This window comes from Thermomyces lanuginosus (assembly GCF_041956635.1).
Source record: "Thermomyces lanuginosus strain ATCC 200065 unplaced genomic scaffold VTN49scaffold_22, whole genome shotgun sequence".
Classification (NCBI taxonomy): Eukaryota; Fungi; Ascomycota; class Eurotiomycetes; order Eurotiales; family Trichocomaceae; genus Thermomyces; species Thermomyces lanuginosus.
In genome coordinates, this window is record NW_027192356.1 from 1784428 (window position 1) to 1804371 (window position 19944).

The 19944-nt window shown below is 50.0% G+C and overlaps 9 protein-coding genes and 1 non-coding gene across 10 annotated transcripts; 5 read left to right on the top strand and 5 right to left on the bottom strand.

Moving 5' to 3' along the window:
• Nucleotides 1-576: 576 nt before the first annotated feature.
• Nucleotides 577-1460, bottom strand: VTN49DRAFT_1633 (uncharacterized protein; the record flags this gene model as incomplete). The annotated part of the gene is made up of 3 exons (XM_069409269.1): nucleotides 577-994; nucleotides 1082-1339; nucleotides 1399-1460. The coding sequence occupies 3 exons, from the start codon at nucleotides 1458-1460 to the stop codon at nucleotides 577-579; spliced, it is 738 nt and encodes a 245-aa protein (XP_069270672.1).
• Nucleotides 1461-3325: 1865 nt separating this feature from the next.
• Nucleotides 3326-3604, bottom strand: VTN49DRAFT_1634 (uncharacterized protein; the record flags this gene model as incomplete). The annotated part of the gene is made up of 1 exon (XM_069409270.1): nucleotides 3326-3604. The coding sequence occupies one exon, from the start codon at nucleotides 3602-3604 to the stop codon at nucleotides 3326-3328; it is 279 nt and encodes a 92-aa protein (XP_069270673.1).
• Nucleotides 3605-7314: 3710 nt separating this feature from the next.
• On the top strand, nucleotides 7315-8526 carry VTN49DRAFT_1635 (uncharacterized protein; the record flags this gene model as incomplete). Its single annotated transcript, XM_069409271.1, has 4 exons — nucleotides 7315-7533; nucleotides 7593-7710; nucleotides 7773-7788; nucleotides 7842-8526. 4 exons carry the CDS (start codon nucleotides 7315-7317, stop codon nucleotides 8524-8526), a joined length of 1038 nt encoding a protein of 345 aa, XP_069270674.1.
• Nucleotides 8527-9205: 679 nt separating this feature from the next.
• Nucleotides 9206-9291, bottom strand: VTN49DRAFT_t24. The gene has a single exon. It is a non-coding gene; the product is annotated as a tRNA-Glu (tRNA).
• Nucleotides 9292-10136: 845 nt separating this feature from the next.
• VTN49DRAFT_1636 (uncharacterized protein) lies at nucleotides 10137-11085 on the top strand (the record flags this gene model as incomplete). The annotated part of the gene is made up of 3 exons (XM_069409272.1): nucleotides 10137-10188; nucleotides 10303-10556; nucleotides 10609-11085. 3 exons carry the CDS (start codon nucleotides 10137-10139, stop codon nucleotides 11083-11085), a joined length of 783 nt encoding a protein of 260 aa, XP_069270675.1.
• Nucleotides 11086-11241: 156 nt separating this feature from the next.
• On the top strand, nucleotides 11242-11505 carry VTN49DRAFT_1637 (uncharacterized protein; the record flags this gene model as incomplete). Its single annotated transcript, XM_069409273.1, has 2 exons — nucleotides 11242-11444; nucleotides 11502-11505. The coding sequence occupies 2 exons, from the start codon at nucleotides 11242-11244 to the stop codon at nucleotides 11503-11505; spliced, it is 207 nt and encodes a 68-aa protein (XP_069270676.1).
• Nucleotides 11506-13328: 1823 nt separating this feature from the next.
• VTN49DRAFT_1638 (uncharacterized protein) lies at nucleotides 13329-15316 on the top strand (the record flags this gene model as incomplete). The annotated part of the gene is made up of 2 exons (XM_069409274.1): nucleotides 13329-13504; nucleotides 13564-15316. The coding sequence occupies 2 exons, from the start codon at nucleotides 13329-13331 to the stop codon at nucleotides 15314-15316; spliced, it is 1929 nt and encodes a 642-aa protein (XP_069270677.1).
• A 347-nt stretch (nucleotides 15317-15663) lies between these two features.
• VTN49DRAFT_1639 (uncharacterized protein) lies at nucleotides 15664-16019 on the top strand (the record flags this gene model as incomplete). The annotated part of the gene is made up of 2 exons (XM_069409275.1): nucleotides 15664-15824; nucleotides 15902-16019. The coding sequence occupies 2 exons, from the start codon at nucleotides 15664-15666 to the stop codon at nucleotides 16017-16019; spliced, it is 279 nt and encodes a 92-aa protein (XP_069270678.1).
• A 34-nt stretch (nucleotides 16020-16053) lies between these two features.
• On the bottom strand, nucleotides 16054-16785 carry VTN49DRAFT_1640 (uncharacterized protein; the record flags this gene model as incomplete). Its single annotated transcript, XM_069409277.1, has 4 exons — nucleotides 16054-16193; nucleotides 16257-16470; nucleotides 16583-16628; nucleotides 16742-16785. 4 exons carry the CDS (start codon nucleotides 16783-16785, stop codon nucleotides 16054-16056), a joined length of 444 nt encoding a protein of 147 aa, XP_069270679.1.
• Nucleotides 16786-18286: 1501 nt separating this feature from the next.
• Nucleotides 18287-19769, bottom strand: VTN49DRAFT_1641 (uncharacterized protein; the record flags this gene model as incomplete). The annotated part of the gene is made up of 4 exons (XM_069409278.1): nucleotides 18287-18333; nucleotides 18397-18506; nucleotides 18563-19478; nucleotides 19544-19769. The coding sequence occupies 4 exons, from the start codon at nucleotides 19767-19769 to the stop codon at nucleotides 18287-18289; spliced, it is 1299 nt and encodes a 432-aa protein (XP_069270680.1).
• Nucleotides 19770-19944: the final 175 nt, after the last annotated feature.

Here is a 19944-nt window from a genome sequence, read left to right on the forward strand (position 1 = left end):
TCAACAAAACTGCGCACTGAAGGAACCCCTGGCCCAAATACAGCAATTGCAACATGACCCGCTTCCCATATTTCAGCTGAATTAGGATTGCTAGGATTGCCCTAATCACGTGTTGTGTATACGGAGTTCAGATGCTTGATCTCGCAACTTGAGCACTGCATGTCCTGAAGCAAACAGACAAGACTTTCTTCTTGGCGAAAAATACTAGCAGATTGAGCAATTCCTCTTCATAGAGTGGCTTGATTACTGTAAAAGCCAAGAGATACATGTTTCGAGTGGCAATTGAACGTTCTGGAAAGATGGTGAATAATAGGCTAGCAACAGCCAAATTCGAAGCGAGATTGCTCGTTTGGAAAGACGAGAGAAGTCTATAGCTAACTTTCAGAATTACGCAAGAATATATGAACTTAATGAACGATACTGTATTATGTCTCTGAGTGGCCTTTGAATTTTTCATGACGGCGATTATCTAAGTTGTCTGACTTTGCTACAGTACAGCCATTCCTAGAATCTCAGGAGTCTTTCATGGTGCTCCATGCTAGCATATTTCTATGACGATCCAAGTAACTGCTGCTTTTATAGGGCAAGAGCAAGGCCCAAAATACCGGCAGCGCCAGCAACACCTATCACAAGCTCGTTTCCGGTAGGCGCAGGAGCAGCATCGGTAGAGTCAGTAGCGGAGGCGTCGGCGGAATCGGTAGTGGAGGTATCGGAAACACACGCGCCAGTAGCAGTGACAGTGATCGCAATCGAGGCAGTGGCAGTGAGATAGTTCTTAAACTCCGATTCAAAAGAACTAGCAAAAGAAGTGCCCACACTGGACGCCCAGGACTTAAGATCATCGGGCGCTTCCGAATACCAAAGAGGTGTTTCGGCATATCCTAATTCAATGATGTGATCTCTAGTGAAATTGGGATAGCGTGAGGCTTCTCCCGGATTCAGCGAGTTCAGTTCCGACAGTATAGAGGAAGGAATCGGTGGGAAATTGGTTAATCTGCAGAACATTATTAGCGTCCTCTGGTCAAGCAAGGTAGCTCGCGGTGATCGGTGGTCAATCACCACCGATCTAGGAATGGCATACGCGGAACTGAATTTGTCTACATAATCGGAAATGAGACTCTCTCTGAAGTCCGCCACACTATGCATCCAGGACTTGACATTGTCTGGCAAATCTGTAAACCAAGGCTGTGGATGGCCATCTTCTTCATCGTAGACATAGGCAAGAATGTTGCTGGGGGTTGCTTCAATCTCGCTTGAGACCGAGGCTGGTGCGGCCGAATACAGCGCCGACAGGATAGTGCAGGGGGGAGGCTCGAACGGCGGCTCAAACATGGTTACCCTGCAGAAACCATCAGCTTTCTGGCACCCACGACCTCTTCCTCTAAGTAATGTACTTACCCCCGGACTAAGTCAATGCCGACATGGGTGAGAACAACCGCAAGAGCAGATTTGATGTGCATGGTGACTGAATATTAGTGAGGCAATTCAACCGTGCAAGTTTGCAGTGAACAATTGAGCGGAACAGAAGACTAGTACTATAAACGCTGGACATCCGGGCGTGGCTCAATAAATAAGTTTGTCCGTAACCCCTAAAGCCTTCTGAGATTTGATGTTCGACTGCTCGTATGGAAGACTGTATTCAGCATAATATCTGTTTACAATATATAACAGTGCCCGGCATCAGAATGTGTATGTGATTGGTTAAGCTTTGAGCACTGATGAACACTAACAGGAGGCAATGTCTAATCCAAGATTGCTTCCCATTCATCCCGCGCTGATTCCTGTATTGTATGACCTTCTGAAATGGAAAAGGTACAGATACTGTCTAGAGAAAATGACCTGTATATTTGTGTTCCTCAATGTCCCTGGGCGCTCATATAGGGTAGGGAGGAATCCATTGGACTTCTTGATATGGTAGTTTTCCAAACTGGTAATCTGGGATGTATACGAATTATTTGACAACTTTGCTGTGAACCGACCCACTTATCAAATCGGCTAGCTGGATAAATACACTGAGAGCATACTGGGCGTACTAGCCAAATCGGGAAACATGCCGTCCATAGATGCACAGGATCTAGACTGAATATGAACAAGGGGACAGTTGTAATACGACACACATCGGAACACGGCACTTGCCTGCACATGCGAGGAAATTCTTGCCGACCTTATACTCCGTATTAACTGTCACTATTGAGCTTGGCAATCACTTTCTCTGTTACATTCGGAAATCTGAACGTTCATGAGACATGTAGTCTAAAATCCGCTGCACTGTGCATTCGGCAACTTCACGGCGGAAGGGGTGTAATTCAAACAAGAGTCGCCACTTCGTCCGCCGGAATGTTAGGGTTGTCATGGTCACGTGTTGGAGACTGGAAGGCACTGACAGACATCCGGTTTCCCAATCAGAGCATTGGCAATGGGCAGCAGGATGCTCATGGGGTTCTGAAGTGGACGAGAAGCGTCCCTTATGTTGTCTGTGCGAAAGCGCTCGTAGACCTGACAGTTCTTCGTATGAGCCTGACGCCCGTAGTACTAAGCCAGTTGCGTGGACGGCCCAGATTCGAGTGCAGTTATACATCCCGATCGCTCGAGTTTCAACTTGCTCGAAAGCTGTGGGACGAAATAGCCATTGCGTCTCGGATTCATAACGGTACTTTTTGTCCGTCAGAAACAACACTGATCCTATGTTAATGAACTAGTTGTGCTCTCGAACTTCAATGACAAAAGTTGATGATGGCAGCAAAGACGTCTGAATTTTGATCTCTCCAGTTTCATTCATGAGACGAGAAATGCTAATTATGAAGCCGGACAATGGAAAGCAGGAAGAAGCCAAATCTCGACTCGTGACAAATCTTTTGAGATTCTAGGAATATATATCAAAAATGGGAAAAACCAGGACGGGCATATCTTGCCGCGTACTTCGCAAAAATGAAGGGAGGTGAAATAGGTAGGCATCAAAGTAGAAGCTTACAAACTAAATGGGAAATTGAGTACTTAGTAGTTAACAAGAAGTACGACAGCAGACATTTGATGCTGTAGGGACAGAGGACCATGGAAGTGTTGAATAACATTTGTGTCTTCGGTCAGTTTCGAGGTCCCTCAAGACGGCTGTGTTGTGATGGCTATTAATCCAACATGTTGGAACGATCAATCGTAATCACCGAGCGATAATGTGTGTCAACGGATTCGCGAAAATCATTGATGCCATTCAAGTCTTATATGCCGTTGTTGCACAGCCGCCCTCGAGAACCCAATAATGCCTCGTAATGCTACTATATAAAGGCATATTTCCACGAAACTCCAGCCAAATGCTACCATTATAGGGCTAGTGCAAGACCCAAGATCCAAGCAAAACCGCCACACAAATGGCCAGATCATTGCCAGAAGGAGCAGGAGCAGCATCGGGGCAACCAGCGGTTGAAGGATCGGGAACACAAGATTCGGTGACATTAGCAGCATCGGCAGCCACGGAAGACACAAAGGCACGAGTCGCACTAGTCAACCATGCCTTGGCATCTTTAGGCGCGTCAATATACCAAGATGGAGTGTAGTTATATCCTAAGGAGATGGCATACTCGCTAACGACCCAAGTGGGTGCGTTCATTTCTAATCCAGCTGCGAATCGCACTGCGGAAACAAGCTCCGTCAGAATGGAGGTGGGAAGCGGCGGGAGGGCTTTTGCTCCGCAGAATATCATTAGTTCTTTGTCGAGACAACGTAGCTCGAAGCGATATAAGTAGGTTTTGCGTCCGCCAATTCACGATGACATGCGCATCAGAGACAATAGACAGAAGGGAGGACGCCCTCTCTTCAGGGTCGTAGGCACTGTGCAGCCAGGACCTGACATCATCGGGTACGTCCGTGTACCAAGGTGGTGAAACGCCTATGTATTCGAAATCGGCAAGGGCGGTAATGATATTGGAGGCTTATGAGATCTTATGCGATACTGCGGCTGGTGCTGCCTCAACCAGCTCCGACAGGATAGAGCAGGGAGATGGCTCGAACGGCGGCGTGAAAAGGAGTCTCCGACGAAATTATTAGCTCTCTGGCGGCCATAAAACATTAGAAAAGGAAACATCTGAGTGATTCACTTACTGGGCCACGCAAGAGTTGGCAATTGTGAAGACGACAACGAGAGAGGCTTTGATCCCCATGGTGACTTCGGGTTCTAAAGCGATTCGGCTGGTTGATACAAGGAAGTGAACGGGAATGTAAGAGTAGAACTACAAAACAAAGCTAGGCAGTCAGACAATGTCAATAATTAAGCACGTTTATCAAGCCCTACTCGGAACCGACGACTAACTGTTCATATTCTACCTCTGACCAGCATTGTAGTACTTCGAATCTAGTCCATGTACTTGAGGAGCAAACATCAGAATATGCATGTAATTGGCCAACCTTTCCTTGTACTGAGCAACTAATATATAATGCCAAGAGAGCACTCTTAGTACGTAGATGGTATCCAGACGCTGCTGATGCTGATGGGACTCGCGGCCTAACTGCCGCTTTTGAACTGTCATTGAGCGTCGGTTGATAGGGCTTTGCACCACAATTCCGGGTCTAACTACACATCATAGGCACTGTGTACAACAAACTGCGTGAGAGACACGCGAAAGTTGGAGATGTTCAATGTGCAAAGGCACCTACAGGGATTGGGGATCGTACGGGTTCGCCTTTCCAAATGAACACCGTACATTGTACGACTGGGATATTGGATTGATTAACAACACCCAAAACTAAACCAATCAAGAAGTACTTTTTGGATAAATTCACACACGCTAAACTAAATTCACAACGTGCTCTGTGCTAATTTTTGTGTTTGCCCGACACCATTCAACAGAACACAGCATTTGCCCGACATACGTGGAAGATATTGCCGACACGCACTTGTATTAACTATCCAAATGACCTTGACTGTTGACTTGCTCAATTACATCTAAAAGTTTTAGACGTTCATGTGAGACGTTATAGATCTAGACTAAGGCATCGGATGACTTTATGATCGAAGAAAAGCCCATTCTCGCCTAATTGATCAAAGTACTAGGTACCCCGTACGGGTATGTATTAATCTTCTTGTTAGGACTGGTTATGCTAACATGTATCTTGTTTCACGCATAGACTCCACAACTGGAGGACAGGTAACGCGCAGCGGAGCGTACACAGCGGGTTCAATACAGCAAGCAGCGCGTCTTTGTCATTGGTCTGAAAGCACTCGTAGATCGGACAGTCCTCCTTCGGAATGTCTGGTAGACTCACTAGTTACTAGTACTTTAGTCTCTATATGAAGCGTGCAATGCGGCAATTATGACAATGCACGGATATGCATACTCAAACACAGTACTACGGGACACTCGTTCGACTCCAGTTTTTCTAGGAGCGAGACGGTTTTCGCGTCCAGTTATACATCCATGATGTTTCCAGTCAAATCTTGCCTGCCGAAAAGAGAGCCCGCTCCCTGCATGTTCTAAAACTTCAGGAAAGGTGATGGCGACCGTGAAATTCGGAGATGGCAGTTAGTTTTATTATAATAGTCGTAAATGGCATTACAGTCATTATGCAAATCGCCGTATATGATTGGCACGCCAGGCAAGAATACCGGGAAAAAAAAAGAGATATTTTATGTAGGAAGATCGCGTAGTAGCCACCAAAAGAGAAGACACAACAGTCCTGGATGATAGAACCTGAAATGTCTGTCTAGACTGCTATGACAGTCCCAGATTGAGTTTCTCTCAACCGCCAGTATCATTCTGGGGCTAATATTTGACCAAAGCATGCAATGAGGGTCAAAGCACACCGATATCAGTCAAGAAAAGGGTCTACAAGCCAGAAGCTGAAATATGTCTGCCATGCCGCCGCTTCAGCCGAGGGTCTCAGCCTCCATGTCCGGAGCAATCAGAGTTTCTCAGGTCGCGTCCGGGAAAATAGTAGCGGATCATGGGTAGGATCCGCACCCATATGTTCTCAAGGCCCAGAAGCATCGCATCTAGGTAGGGATGATATTCGAGGCCTGCTTAGCAAGCTGGCTATCAACAAATGATTGAGACAACCTCAAACTTTCGCGGTGGCCAATTGTTCACAGTCTGTCGATAAAAACTTAGAGATCAAATAGACCATTAGCATCATCAGGCAATAAGTTGCAGCACATCATTTGAGGCAGTTTGGCATGAGATTGCTCAACGAGATGAATCATTTCAGAGTCTACTCTCTGTAGATAGGGAAGGAAAGGGATCACGAAAGCGCAATCACTAACCCAAGGAAAGCGTCTCCATAGGTCGACACGTGACAATCAGCCAATCGAGTTCAGAATAACTGGCTTCCGATGCCGAGAGGGACCCACCGTCTGCGGTTAGGTTAAACTCCGTTACTCCGACTCGACCTACTCGTGCTCGTAAGTACCGAGTTCAGTCTTCCTGTCAGCCATGGGCTTAGCTTCGAGCTCCAGCTTCAGGAGTGTGCAGAACCTTTCAAATTCTGAGATGTTGTTTCTAAACTTCTATCCAGAGCTGCATATTGGCAGATACTTCATGTACCGAGTAAATACGTACTACGGAGCAGAGTGATACTATTCAGATCGTCCATTCAAGCTCAAACAGCTCGGGGTATCCAAGTTCTTGGGTGCTGCATTCTCCTTTGCCATTCAGAGGCCCCTCCATCTCCGCTCACATTCTGTTTTGTGTGTCAGACAATGCACCCTGTGTATGACGTATCGGCAGACTCGGCACCTTAAGTTCCCCGCACTGGTAGTACAGGGGTCGATCGAACAGGCGGACTGGCCGCTCGGCAGTCAGGTAAACCCAGTGAGAGCGTGCCGTATTTTAGCGCTATGTCTGATTGATTTGTAACGTTCGTCAAATCGCTCCAGAGCACACTTCTGTATCGTCATCTTACTACCACTAGGGTGATAGCGACTATCGAGCTTCACCAAGCAGGTAATTGCTGGAAACATGGGTAAACTCCTGCTTAGAAATTCATCAATCGATTTTCGAAGAGATCACGAAAATCAAGGATTAGAAATTGTCGATTGATTTTTGGAGATTTTGTTACAGTATTGCATCAGACATTCCTGATCGAACCTGATCGAATGCGGAGACTGATCAAGCAGTTAAGTTACCTCATTGCCCATACCACCATTCGTTGACGTGATGCCATTGCATCAACTTAGGCTCAAGCAAAATAGCAGTACAAAGCAAATTACTAATTCAACAAGGAGGATAAATACGGTCAGTTCGTTCCATCGAAAGCTTTTGAGAATTTCCTCTATTCTGAGTCTCTGCATATCCTCGCCTCGGATTGTGAATTCATAGATTGCTCATCATGCCGCTCAACCTTATCGTCTTTGCGGGCCCAAAAACGCACATTCGGGATACTCCCATCCCGACGCCTGGCGATGATGAGGTCGTGATCAAAGTCGTCGTGTCTGGAAGCAATCCAAAGGACTGGAAGCTGCCAGAGTTGTTTAACGCTGACAGCAACGAAGGAGACGACATTGCCGGCATAGTGCACCAGGTCGGCAAGAACGTGCGTGACTTCAAGGTAAGTCCAAATTCGCTTGAACCAGAGAGGTAATTTACATGCATTGACAACGAGCCCAGCCCGGTGATCGAGTGGCCGCCTTCCATAAAATCGGCACTCCCCATGGTAGCTATGCTGAGTATGCCGTGGCGCCCGAGCACACCACCTTTCACATCCCCGACAATGTCTCCTTCGAAGGTAAGAAATTGCGGGTGATACCATGTACGTTTAATATGCATGTTGCGCTGACACTGGAATAGAAGCCGCCACAATTCCGTACGGTGTACCTTTTGGCTCTATTTTCCGACTCTTGACTAACTACTTTCCAGACTGGCTGCGGGAACCGCTCTGGTCGGCCTGTACAGGAACCTGCAGCTACCAGCGCCATGGGTGCCGGCCACGGGTCCGACGCCATTGCTTGTCTACGGTGGGTCGACCGCTGTCGGTGCCTTCGCGATTAAGCTCGCGCGCCACGCGGACATCCACCCCATTATCGCCGTAGCCGGCAAAGGCGCAAAGTATGTTGAGACCTTGCTGGATCCTTCCAAGGGAGATGCTATTGTCGACTACCGAAAAGGCACCGATGCCGTGGTGCAGGAGCTCCAGGCGGTACTGAGCAAGTCCGCCCCGGGTTTCACCCACTTTCCTCACGTGTTCGATGCTGTTTCTGAACATGGAAGTGTGGACATTATCGGAAAAGTTATCGATCCCAAGGGATTAGTGACATTCGTGCTCGATTACGAAGCTGGTTCCCTCCCATCCACCGTTAGGCATACTCGCACTGGAGTTGCAAGCCTGCACGGTGATGTCGCCGCGAACCGCGACTTGGGATTCGTTGGGTTCCGGTACTTTGGTAAGGGCCTGCAGGATGGCTGGTTCTCGGGGCATCCGTTCAAGGTACGCGAGAACGGTCTCGAGGGCGTCGAGGCTGCTCTGACCGACCTCAAGAATGGGAAGGCCAGTGCGGTCAAGTACGTGTTTAGGATTGCGGATACGCCGCAGTTGAAAGCCTGAATTTTTGTACTTCAGAATCTGGGTATGCAAGTACGTGCTATGCGGTAGTTATCTTTGAAATCTACGTTTAATATCAACAACATTTCCATTAGAATCTACTAAAAGTACCGTAAGAGGTGCTTAAGAAATTGAAGTGTCTTTCTCCGCTTCCGGCACGACATGAGTAATGTTAACCCTTGTTGCAACAGAGCCCTTCCGGGCTGGGGCTACCGAGATACCGTATTTTCCGCTTGACAGAAGAATATAACGAACGGTTGATCTAAGACATTGCGCCTGTCTGAAGGTGCGACTGCCGTGTTACTCAAGGTGAAGCGATGTAGGGGTTTAGGGCTGACGAAATCACGTGAGCGACATTCCCTAGTGGGCGTCACTTACATATTCACATAGTGTGGCCTATCGATCCTTTAGTCCCTCGAAATTTGAGGCTAGAGGTGCCAGATCCTAAGGGGGACTCATGGAGAACAGAAATCTCCAGTGGAACAAAAGGGTAAAAGTCCCCTTGATTTTGATTTTCAGTGTGAATACATATTCACATACACACAGAGATTGTTTGGGGAGGCACAAAAAGAAAAGGAGAAAAAAAAATAATTATCGAGAAAGGCACTAAACGCCCCGGCACCTTTTGGTTTCATTTTTGTAGCACCCAAGCGAACAGGAAACGGAGAGGTGATAAAAAGAATTCCCAGTCCGGGAGTCGAACCCGGCGCTGCTGGGCTTGTATTGTTGAAATGAAAACCAGCTATGTTACCGATACACCAACTGGGATTGGGTGTGATAGTTGCCACCAATTAGTGACTCTCGAGCAAATTCACTGCGAGCAGAAGTGGTCACCGTTCCCCAAAGACGACTCCTAAAGCAGGAATGGATGGCTGGAACGTACGAATACTCTGGTGGGCATTTTTCAAGTCCGGCCACCAGGAAATACTTGTGCGCTCCCTGTGCCATAGTTCACCTAGCCTCGTCCTCCCTGCGTGGATTCGTACCAATGCACAAGCGCTATTCCAGGTTGGAAGAGCTGACGACTTGAGGAATTCGGCGGATTCGGTACCTTCGATACATGTTACCTTCGGCCTCCGAATGAGTGGCTGAAATATTGATACAAACTCTGCGAATACGGTAATCGTATTACCATAAAAATTTCCTATATTACGGGAGTTATCTCACTGATGCCGGAGATATTCTGGTATCGCACAGTAATTTACAATCATTTACACATAAATACTGCAATAGGACTGGGTAAATGATCGTAATTAAATTTCGCGGCGCAAGCTCGGGGAGTTGAGAGAAAAAGTCTCCTTTCACTTTTTTAGCCTGAAGACTCGAAAGACTGAGAAATCCCCCGCCGCTGCGAAGCTACAATCACGAGGACATAGAGCTCGGTACTCCGCATGGACGAGCATTTTGATACTTGTTGAATCTCGTGGTTTCTCATTCTATTTTCTCCTCAGCTCCCCTCTTTTCTTACTAAACTAACGAATCAGGTACGTTTTGAGCTCGTCGCACTTCTCTCGTCCGGGCCGTTGAAAAATCGATTCACAAGAGTTAGGGAACACCCTCACCGCGTTGCTTTGGCGAATTTGTAAGAAGGCCGTTCGGAAATTACAGCAAAAATGTCAAATGGCGTGAACAACGAACTCGTCAATGGAAAGAGAAAACGACCAAGTAAGTCCCTTGGGTCGCCAGCTTCACGGAACCCAGGAGGAGTGGTGAAACACGACGACAATTTTGACAAACTTCAAACATGTCCCGTTACCCATTCATATTGACGGTCCATAGGAACACAATCATGCCCTCCACCGGAACTACCGCAATTGGTGGCCGAGCAACATGTCCCCATTGCGCCTCACGACAAGGACACCAAGCGCTTAATCGTCGTCTTGTCCAACGCCAGCTTGGAAACGTATCGTTCGTCGCACGGTCGCCACGGTCGGGAGGAGAAGTACTCGCTCCTCAACAGCGATGAGCACATTGGCGTGATGCGGAAGATGGGCCGCGATATTAGCGAGGCCAGACCGGATATCACCCACCAGGTTCGGCCGACGAGGAATAGAAAGACATGAGTGGGTGCTGACATTTTCCTAGTGTCTGCTCACGCTTCTCGATTCTCCAATCAATAAAGCTGGAAAGCTGCAGATTTATATTCACACCGCTAAGGGGGTTCTTATCGAAGTCAGCCCGACGGTCCGCATCCCGCGCACCTTCAAACGATTTGCTGGTCTGATGGTCCAGCTTCTGCATCGACTCTCGATTCGGTCGACGAACTCGCAGGAGAAGCTGCTAAAAGTCATTAAGAATCCCATCACGGACCACCTTCCTCCGAATTGCCGGAAGGTTACTTTGAGTTTCGATGCACCCGTGGTGCGTGTCAGAGACTATATCGAGTCTCTTGGTCCCCAAGAGAGCATCTGCGTGTTTGTCGGTGCCATGGCTAAGGGACGGGACGACTTTGCGGACGAGTACAAGGATGACACCATCAGTATCAGCAACTACAGCTTGAGTGCCAGTGTTGCCTGCAGCAAATTCTGCCACGCCGCCGAGGAGGCGTGGGGCATCATCTAAGCATTTGCATGAGCGGGAAGAAAGGCAATGGCGTCTGGGCAATGTTGGGGGGAATTGTGGATGTCGCTGGCTGTTTTCCTTCTTTGTGTTTATATTTCTTGTTTTCTGGTTTCATTTCGATCCGTCCTGGATCAAAAATGATATCCTCTAGAAAAGATGTCTAGTCGGAGGGCTCAGATCACAACATCTCAGCTCTGCGGCTTGCATATCTTTTCTAAAGGCTGGTGGTCGATACCTTGGCGGAGCTTGAGGACTCTGGTTGGATCTGGTTCCGTTTTTGCAACCAAAACGCCAGGTTCAACGGCCTCAAGACGGGGTTCTCTAATGAAGCTTTGCTTCACCTCCATCACCCGTACTTGGTTTGTGGTGGCATCCTCCCTTTCGCTCAGCGTTCATCTGTCCTGACTCGATACTAGTTGATCGGCCAATCTGGCAAAAGGCCGTGCAGCATCGGCGTCTTTGGTTGCATGGTGAGGAGCGAGGATTTGAGTGTTTACCATGATGACTAGGACATCAGTGTACATCACCATTGTAAACAATACATACCAACAGTTTTGGTTGAGTCGGATTCAGTCGTCCATCCTCAGGATTCTACGTCAGGTGATCACCTTCCTCCGTTGTGTTAGGCCTTAGGAGTTCAATTCAGGTCATCAAAATAACTATCGTAATCCTTGATTGATTTATTTCCTGATTCTTCAATCCCGGAATCCGAGCTTTTCTCGAATTTCTTCAAGCTAGTAAGGCGTCTTGAGACCCGACGTTGATTGGGTGAGGGGTGCGTCGACGTGGCAGCGTGGTTGAGGCTGCACGTGGATTCGCCGACTCGCATCACTTCGGAATCCCCAGCCACCTCCGTTTTCAATATCTGGGTTCGGGAACATGGATTTGCATGTTGGTTGCTTGAATGGTGTACTCTTGAGACTTGGAATTTGAAATCCCATAACGTAAAAGTAAGGCAGGAATTTCATTGTCTGATGATTCTCTTCGCTGCCAGATGTGCCTCTTGGGTTTAGAATATTGTACGTTCATCACGCCGAGACGTAAAAGTAACCGGTTAAGCGCCAGCAGCAAGGTTTCATGTACGAAGTACTCCGTACCTGCCACCACCGCCGCCTCTTGCTGGCGCTAGGACAGTGGATCGGAAGTATTGGTACATTACCGTGTTGTGATGGTTGGCGGTCAAAGGCCCACCGCATGTTCTCCAATGCTGTCATTCCCAGTCAGTCAATCCAGCCCAAAGACGAACCAAAGTTGATACCTGCAGCAGGAATGCCCAATGCGGGTTCTGCCAGTTTACCAGTTCTTCTCGGACTGGCTGTTTGATTTTGGGACCTGACGGGACCAACGGGCCATTTGTGCGTCAGAACAGCGCGCAAAATTCTCCAGCCGGGTTTCCTTACGCCCAGTCATTTTGCTTGAAATCCTTGATCGCGAGGCTTTAGAAAGCGGTTCATTCAACATGTGTGTTTAGGCCTAAGTCAACGCATGCCCCTCCGCGGACAAAAATAACTCTGCCAACCGGGGCGGATCCCTCCATGCGCTGACGGACAATGCGAGGGGCAGGATTCAGACTCAGAAACCTACGCAAGAAAAAAGAAAGGCCGCCTATCAACGGCATACAGTGACTGACTGATTTGCTCTCTGTAACAGTGTTTCTTGTGGGATTGCAACCCCGTTTTATGCGCCCAGGCGCCTTGGATCGGAAGGGCTTCGCTTGTTCGATGCCAGATCTACCCTCCTTGGCTCCCGAGTAATACTCTTACGTGCACCAGCATATGGGCCCAGAACATTGAGGGGCTTCTCGATCCATTTCCTGGCGCGGTACATGTGCCATTATCCACCAGACATGGCCCAACGTCAGTGGTGCCCCGTGGATACTCCAAAGGGTGTCCACGCCTCGGGCCGTCTGCTTTCCCATCATACTTTCCTGTTTTCGCCAGGATCTGCTGGATCAAATACCTTGTGCTGGGCTCTTGTAGGCGGTAAATGCGCTCGCCACTCTTGCCTTACAAATTCTCAACTTAGTAATGTGGTAGGATGTCCGATAATGATATAGTTCTCTGACCGCTGCTGCTTTCTCTTCGTTCAAAGTCCCTACATCTTCAATATACAAACTCACTCCTCCTGCTGACCAACATTCGACCTTCAGTTGAGAGACCAACCAATCTTGTGGGCGGTTTCTCAAGTCCACCATTGCTCAATTTCTCGTCTTGTGACCGGATATCGTCGTAAATCTCACGACAATGCCGTTGTCACATCTCACCCTCACCGTCTCGCACCTGCCCAGCTCGACATCATTCTTCCTTTCCTGTCTCCAGCCGTTGGGATACAAGTACATTGGGCGTCATGACGAGTACATTGGGTTCGGTACGAGCCCGGATGAGCCGGCAGACTTCTGGCTGGCGCAGGAGAAGCCAGGGTGAGTATTTCTCGTAACGATTCCAAGTTAAGAGCCCATGCATTGACTCTTGTAACCAGCACTCCAGCTGGAGCTGCCCATATTGCTTTCCCAGCACCGTCGAAAGAAGCTGTGAATTCGTTCTTCATCTCAGCCCTGAAGGCAGGTGGCAAGATGCATGGGGAGCCCAAGCTGCGAGACCCGGAGACGGGATACTTCAGTGCCGCGGTCATCGACTTTGACGGAAACAGCATCGAAGCCGTTCACCGAGCGGACTCGTCCGCTCGATCTCAGGTGTCCGGTCCGGCGCTGAAGATGATCAAGGAAGGGTCCGTGGTGTCCCGCGCGCGCTCGGCAAGGCCCGACAGCATCGAGGAGGCTGGCTCCGTGTCTCCCAAGTCGCTGGCTTCCCGGTCCGCTTCCGGCGGCGACTACTTTTCTGCCCGGACTATTGAAGCGCCAAAGGATTACAAGCCGCTCCCGATCCCGTCGTCGTCGTCGGGAGACGGGAACTCGACAGCGAAGACCATCATCGGGACGCTTCTGGGCGCCACCGCCGGAGCGGCGATTGCCTATGCAATGTCCAAGGGAGACGCGTCGGCAGCTTCTCAAGTGGCGCCAGTAGCATCCCAGGCAGCTGCTGCGGCCGCGGCAGCTATGCAAGCCGTGTCAGGGCAACAATTCCCACAGATTACTTCTCAGCAGCAGCAGCAGCAGCAGCAGCAACAAAGTCGCGTTCAGGAAATCCCAGAGTATCTGGCGCTCGAAGCGCCGGTTCCACGCAGCCAGCGCACGGCAAATGATGCCATCTCGGAGTTCACCCGTAGCGTCGCATCCCGAAACCCACGCGCGGACACTGTCTACGAGGACACCGAGCTGTACTACCCGCCGGTTCCTGGCAGTGTTTACGCCAAAGAAGATAACGGCATCCGGCGCTCGTCCAACGGAAGTGTCTACGCGACCAAGGAGCTGCCGATTCGGACGATCGAGTACCCGCCGAAGCCGCGCTCGCGGTCCTACCCGTGCAACCCCAGCACTTTCATCAGCAGCTACGTCGACGAACCCGTGCATCACCCGGGGCGGGATGACGAGGCCGAGACGGAGTTTGGCTCCATCTCAACCATCAAGCCGGCCAAATCCACGCACTCTCGTCGCAGCGACGCGCGATCCTCCTACTACCGCGACCATGACCGCCACTCCCGCCACGATGACGTCGATGACGCCGACTACCGGAGCCATCACACCAGCGGCAGCAGACACCATCACGGCAGCGGCCAATCCCACGTCTCCACTTCCTCTCGCTCCGCTGCCCCTTCCCACCACTCCTCGAAATCCCGTGCAAGCAAGGCCGAAGCCGCCTCCGTCGCACCATCATCCGCCTCCTCCAAGCGCCGCAGCAGCGTCTACAGCGCCCGCAACATTCCCTTGCCGGAGAGCGCAACGCCCAGCACGGTCTTCCTCGACGAGGTCGACGTCGACACGCACATCACGCCCGACGACTCCATCAGCCAGGTTGGCTTGCACGAGCCGGAGCGACGCTCCTCCGTCGCAGGTCGCTCTCATCATAGCCACCATTCCCACCACTCCCATCATTCTTCTCATCATCGCGGCTCTGTCGTGTCGTCCTCCTCGTCCCGAAGAGGAAGCAAGTTCGACGAACCCGTCAAGCCAAGCGATAGCATCAGCCAAGTCTCGTCGAACCATCATTCGCGCGTCTCGGAGCACTCGCGGGCCTCGGAGCGGACCATCAAAGCCGTGGAGAAGGCTCCCACCGTCGCTGGATCGACGACGTCGAGGAGGTCTTCGACGTCCAAGGCATCGTCGAGAAAGTAAATCTTTTCCCTCCCTCCCTCTCCCTCCCTCTCTCTCTTTTTCTTTCGTCTCTTCGACTTCCTAATGTCTTGTGTTCTACTGTTATGATGTTATGAATGGCTGGATGGTGCATGACATTTCATTATTTCTCATCCCTGGGCGTTTTTTACTGCATTCGTCGTGATTGGTTGATGACTCTGTAATTCATTTCTCATGTCTTCATGAACTATGTACGGTTTCCTCATGACACTGTTACTATGGACAGAACTTTTATCCTGTTGACATCTACAGATGAAATAGCTACTTTTTGGCCTGATGATAGACTGATCTGAATGAATGAATGAATGAATTCAATGCAACACCACACTATGCAATGCACAATGCAACAACAGATTAAACAAATAAAACACACAAAACAACAAAAAACCACTGACACTGAAAGCGATGCCATGCTTGCGCCAACACCACCCACAGTACAGTACCGTACGCCGTTTGCTGCTGTCCACTCCGTATTTCTAGGCAGTGCAAGGTGAGGTGACGGCAGGGATCATCACAGTGGTTTCATTGGAGCTCCGAATGAAAGACAGGACAAGAATGAGAGATGAGGGTCATAAAATATTTAAAACATGAAACTTCGACCGCTAGAAGAAAGACTCTGGATACAAAAAAAGACCGAATCTTTCTCCCTTGGCCAAACTCCCGCAAAATGATTCCATCAGCCTAGCAGAAGAAACGAACGGCAGGAAAGGAACAAAACGTCAAATGGCGTATTTGCGCGTCCATTCCCGCGCCGTCGCGTCGTACCGCGCACGGTCCGTCTTGTAGACGTGTGCAATCTCCGGTACCAACGGGTCGTCGGGGTTCGGGTCTGTGAGCATCGAGCAGATGGATAGAAGAACTAAGAAGCGAGGTCAGCCACTTGCGCCGATATGGACCGAGAGAGGACGGGAGGGGGTCATACCTTTCGAGATTGTGAGAGCTGGGCTCCACTGATCTCTCAAGATGTCTAGACAGATGCTCCCGTTCGAGTTGATGTTCGGGTGGTAGATTCGTGTCGTGAAGTTGACCTTGGGTGCCTTGAACGGGTAATCCGTAGGGAAGTGGATCGCTAGGAAGAAAACACCACCCGCATATGGGGAGTCGCTAGGACCCATGATTGTTGCTTGCCAGTGGAACTAAAGGGCAAGTGTGTTAGCAAAATGCAAAGTCTCACGTGGGGCATGATGGTGCGGGATGGCCGGGACGGTGTTGCGGTGTAGGATCTCTCGGGGACTGGGGATTACATACCAGGTCATCTCCAACTGGCCCTGCCGAGCAGGAGGACGGCGGATCACTATAGAATCGTCAGCATCAACTTGTCGACATCATGAGTAGACACCGAGATGCAGATCACGAAGGCAGCCGAGGCGGAGAGCGAAAGGAGGGGTAGGGGCGGCAAGTACTTACCGTCCGAGATCAGCGAGTTCCTTGTTGATGCGCTTAAGAGCCATGGCGGCGGATGGATGAGAAGGAAGAGACAAGTCGGAGGAGGTTGTAGATGGAGGTTTCTCGGATGGTCGGAGAGGGTACCGGCTGTGGTCAAATGAGGCAGGTCAGCACTTGGACGGACGTCACCGGGAAAAAGAAAAAAAGGGAAAATGGCGGGGCACGAGATGTGCGGGATACTTACAGAGATTAAGGGATTAGGACAAATGAAAGGAAAAACACAAAACAGAAGGTAGTGATCGTCGAGTGTCGTGAAGTCCAGGCAGATGCTGATGGTGCAGAGAGAAAAGCGATGGCGAGGCGAACAAGAGGAAGAGTAAGAGGGATGCCCGAGAGAAGTGGCTTCGCCGTGGGGTGTGACTTGGGCGCGAGCCTTGTAATGGTATTACGGAAACTGTTTTGTACCGCGTTGGTCTACAGTCTTTGAGGTTGGGAGAAGTTACCGCGGGAATCAAAGAAAAATCACGAGGCAACGGTGTCACTGAATGGTAGATGGTGGTTACAGAGAAATCAGCTCTGGAATTCACGGCTGTGGCCTCTCCAGCCAGAGCAAGGGTATAAGTATTGCAGTCGTTACGGTATCCTTGGTAAGGATGATTACCAATCTCACAGGGTGGCTAACCAGCAAGACGAAGATTCTGGCAAGCGCCAGGAGGTGTCAGATATCCATTGTTACAAGTGTATGAACGCGGTAATAATACCGTAATATTCGGGCAGGGCAGTGACTTCCTCGACAGCTTCTCTGTCGGCACGGCCAAATTCTATGTAAGAATCATGTCTTTTGTCCCAGAATCTCTGAGTTTCTATTGTTCAGATGATTGCAAAGTTTTCACCTCCCGCAAGATCAATCTCGCCACCCTCAGGCTGAGCTTCGGTCCAACTCCGTGGTCCTGTTTTGTCAGGTCACTCCTAAGACAGTTGACGGTTTTCAGGTCTCAGCCATGGAACAGGAGGTTCGACTTGGATGGAATTGTAACTGCCAATCTCGGGATTTGAGGAAGAACCTTGAATTTTCGAAACCCAGGCAGAAAGTTCTGAGACCCACTAATTGCTGGATGCGGAATGAGCTGCCAAACATACTTTACTTTTTCTGACTAGTGCGGCATTTTCTTGACCGCTTATTTGCCAGCAGCCACGGCTACTATGATTGGCTACGGACCCACTTGATCCTTGAGAATTTCAAACGGAAATTGCCGAGATCCAAAACTATGGACTTCGGACTTGGGGATTCGGACACGGCTACAGCACGGATCGTCACGATGGTGGTCACAGAAGCCGGATAGAATACATCTGCCGTTTTGCGCCAGCCACGGCCATCGTATCATCACAGGCAACAGCTCAAACAGCTGCAACATCGGAGCAAAACTGTACAAACTGTCGGCCACGTGATCTCTAACATCTACATATTCAGCCATTTGTCGGGAGATTGCGACTCGAGAATCCTTTCGAAGCGGCCGTAGTTTAGCCGAGTCTGTTATCACAAGTCGCGCAGTGTCCGCATCGGATTCAAACAAATGCCTGAATACCGGTGATGGCGCGGCCGAGGATAAGAGCTGGGCTTCCGTCAGTATGCAGATGCAATCATGCAACGCTTGCTGCGTCAAGTGAGCGCTTACTGTGAATATCACTCTGGCCCTCGTAGGTTTGGGTCACGAACAGGTTGGCCACGTGACGTCCAATATGGTATTCATCACTTGTGGCGTTGCCGCCAAAGATCTCTTGCAGGCTAGTCTCTCGTTAGCGAACTAGTCAATGTTTGAGATGTTGAGATTGAGCACATACGTTCGCGCATTTGCCAGAGCGCGGTCACAGTTTTGCCGCTTTACCATCGAGATCATCTCCGGCACAGCCTTGCCCGCATCCTTTAGTCGAGCAACCTGCGTTGCAGCCAAAAGACCGTAGGCGGCGTCCGTGCTGGCATCGGCCAACTTTTTCTGGATCAACTGGTACTTGGCCAGAGGGTTGCCCTTAAACTGCTTCCGTTCAAGAGCATAAGATCGCGCGCGGGCAAGACAGTCCTCCAAGGCGCCCATCACACCAAAGGCAATTCCCAACCTGGCACTACTCAGACACGTAAACGGTCCGGATAGTCCCTCAACGGTAGTGAACATATTCTCCGCAGGTACGGGGCAGTCATCCATTTGGATCATGCCGGTGATCGATGCTCGAAGAGCAGTCTTATTCTTGATCGCTGGCGTCTCCAGGGTACCAGGGGGGCACTTGCTACGCTCAATCAGGAACCCACGGATCTTGCCCGTGCTCTCAAGCCGTGCCCAAACGAGAAGGACATCCGCAATGGGCGAGTTCGTAATCCAAGTCTTTGTCCCGGAGAGCAAGTAAATGCCTTTCTTTGTCGGATGCTCGCGAGCAATGGTCTCCATGGAGCCCGGATCCGAGCCATGGTTAGGCTCCGTGAGTCCAAAGCAGCCCAGCAACTTCCCCTTTGCCAACTCCGGCAGAAAGCGTTCCTTTTGCTCCTGCGTGCCGAACTCGTCGATGCCGGTCATTACCAACGAGCTCTGCACGGACATGCCTGACCGGTAGCCCGAGTCTACGCGCTCCACCTCCCGGGTGATCAGACCCGACGCCACGGTGCTCGCACCAGCGCATCCGTAGCCCTGGATAGTAGCACCCAGGAGCCCGATCTCACCCATCTCTTGAAGAATCTTGCGGTCGTAGTTTTCATTTCTGTAGGCCTCTAAAGATTACCAATTGAATGATCAGATGAACAATCACCGGACTATCAATAGATCCAATACTCACCCAATATCCGCGGTGCCAACCGCTCCTGGCAGTATTGTCTCGCGGTATCTTGGATTGCCAGTTCTTCATCTGTGAAGAGCTCCGCCGCGTTCAATGGATCCTCCCAATTGAATCGAGCCGCCGCTGAGGATGCCCATCGGCGAGTTGCCCATGTCTTGGCCGTGAGACGCGACCTATGAAGCGGACTGGAGTACCGCCCGGCGGTGCGGAGAAAAGAGCGATTCATGATAATGACTTGGATCAATTGGTGAATGGGGATGCAATGTGGATGTTGGCCGAGTGGCAGTCTATGCTTAGTCAGTAAAATCCAAACAAATCGAAATCACTCTCTTGGTTTATAGTATAGAGATCAGCACATTGTATACTGCATTTAAGTATTCTGGAGCTTCCCTCCGCACGGA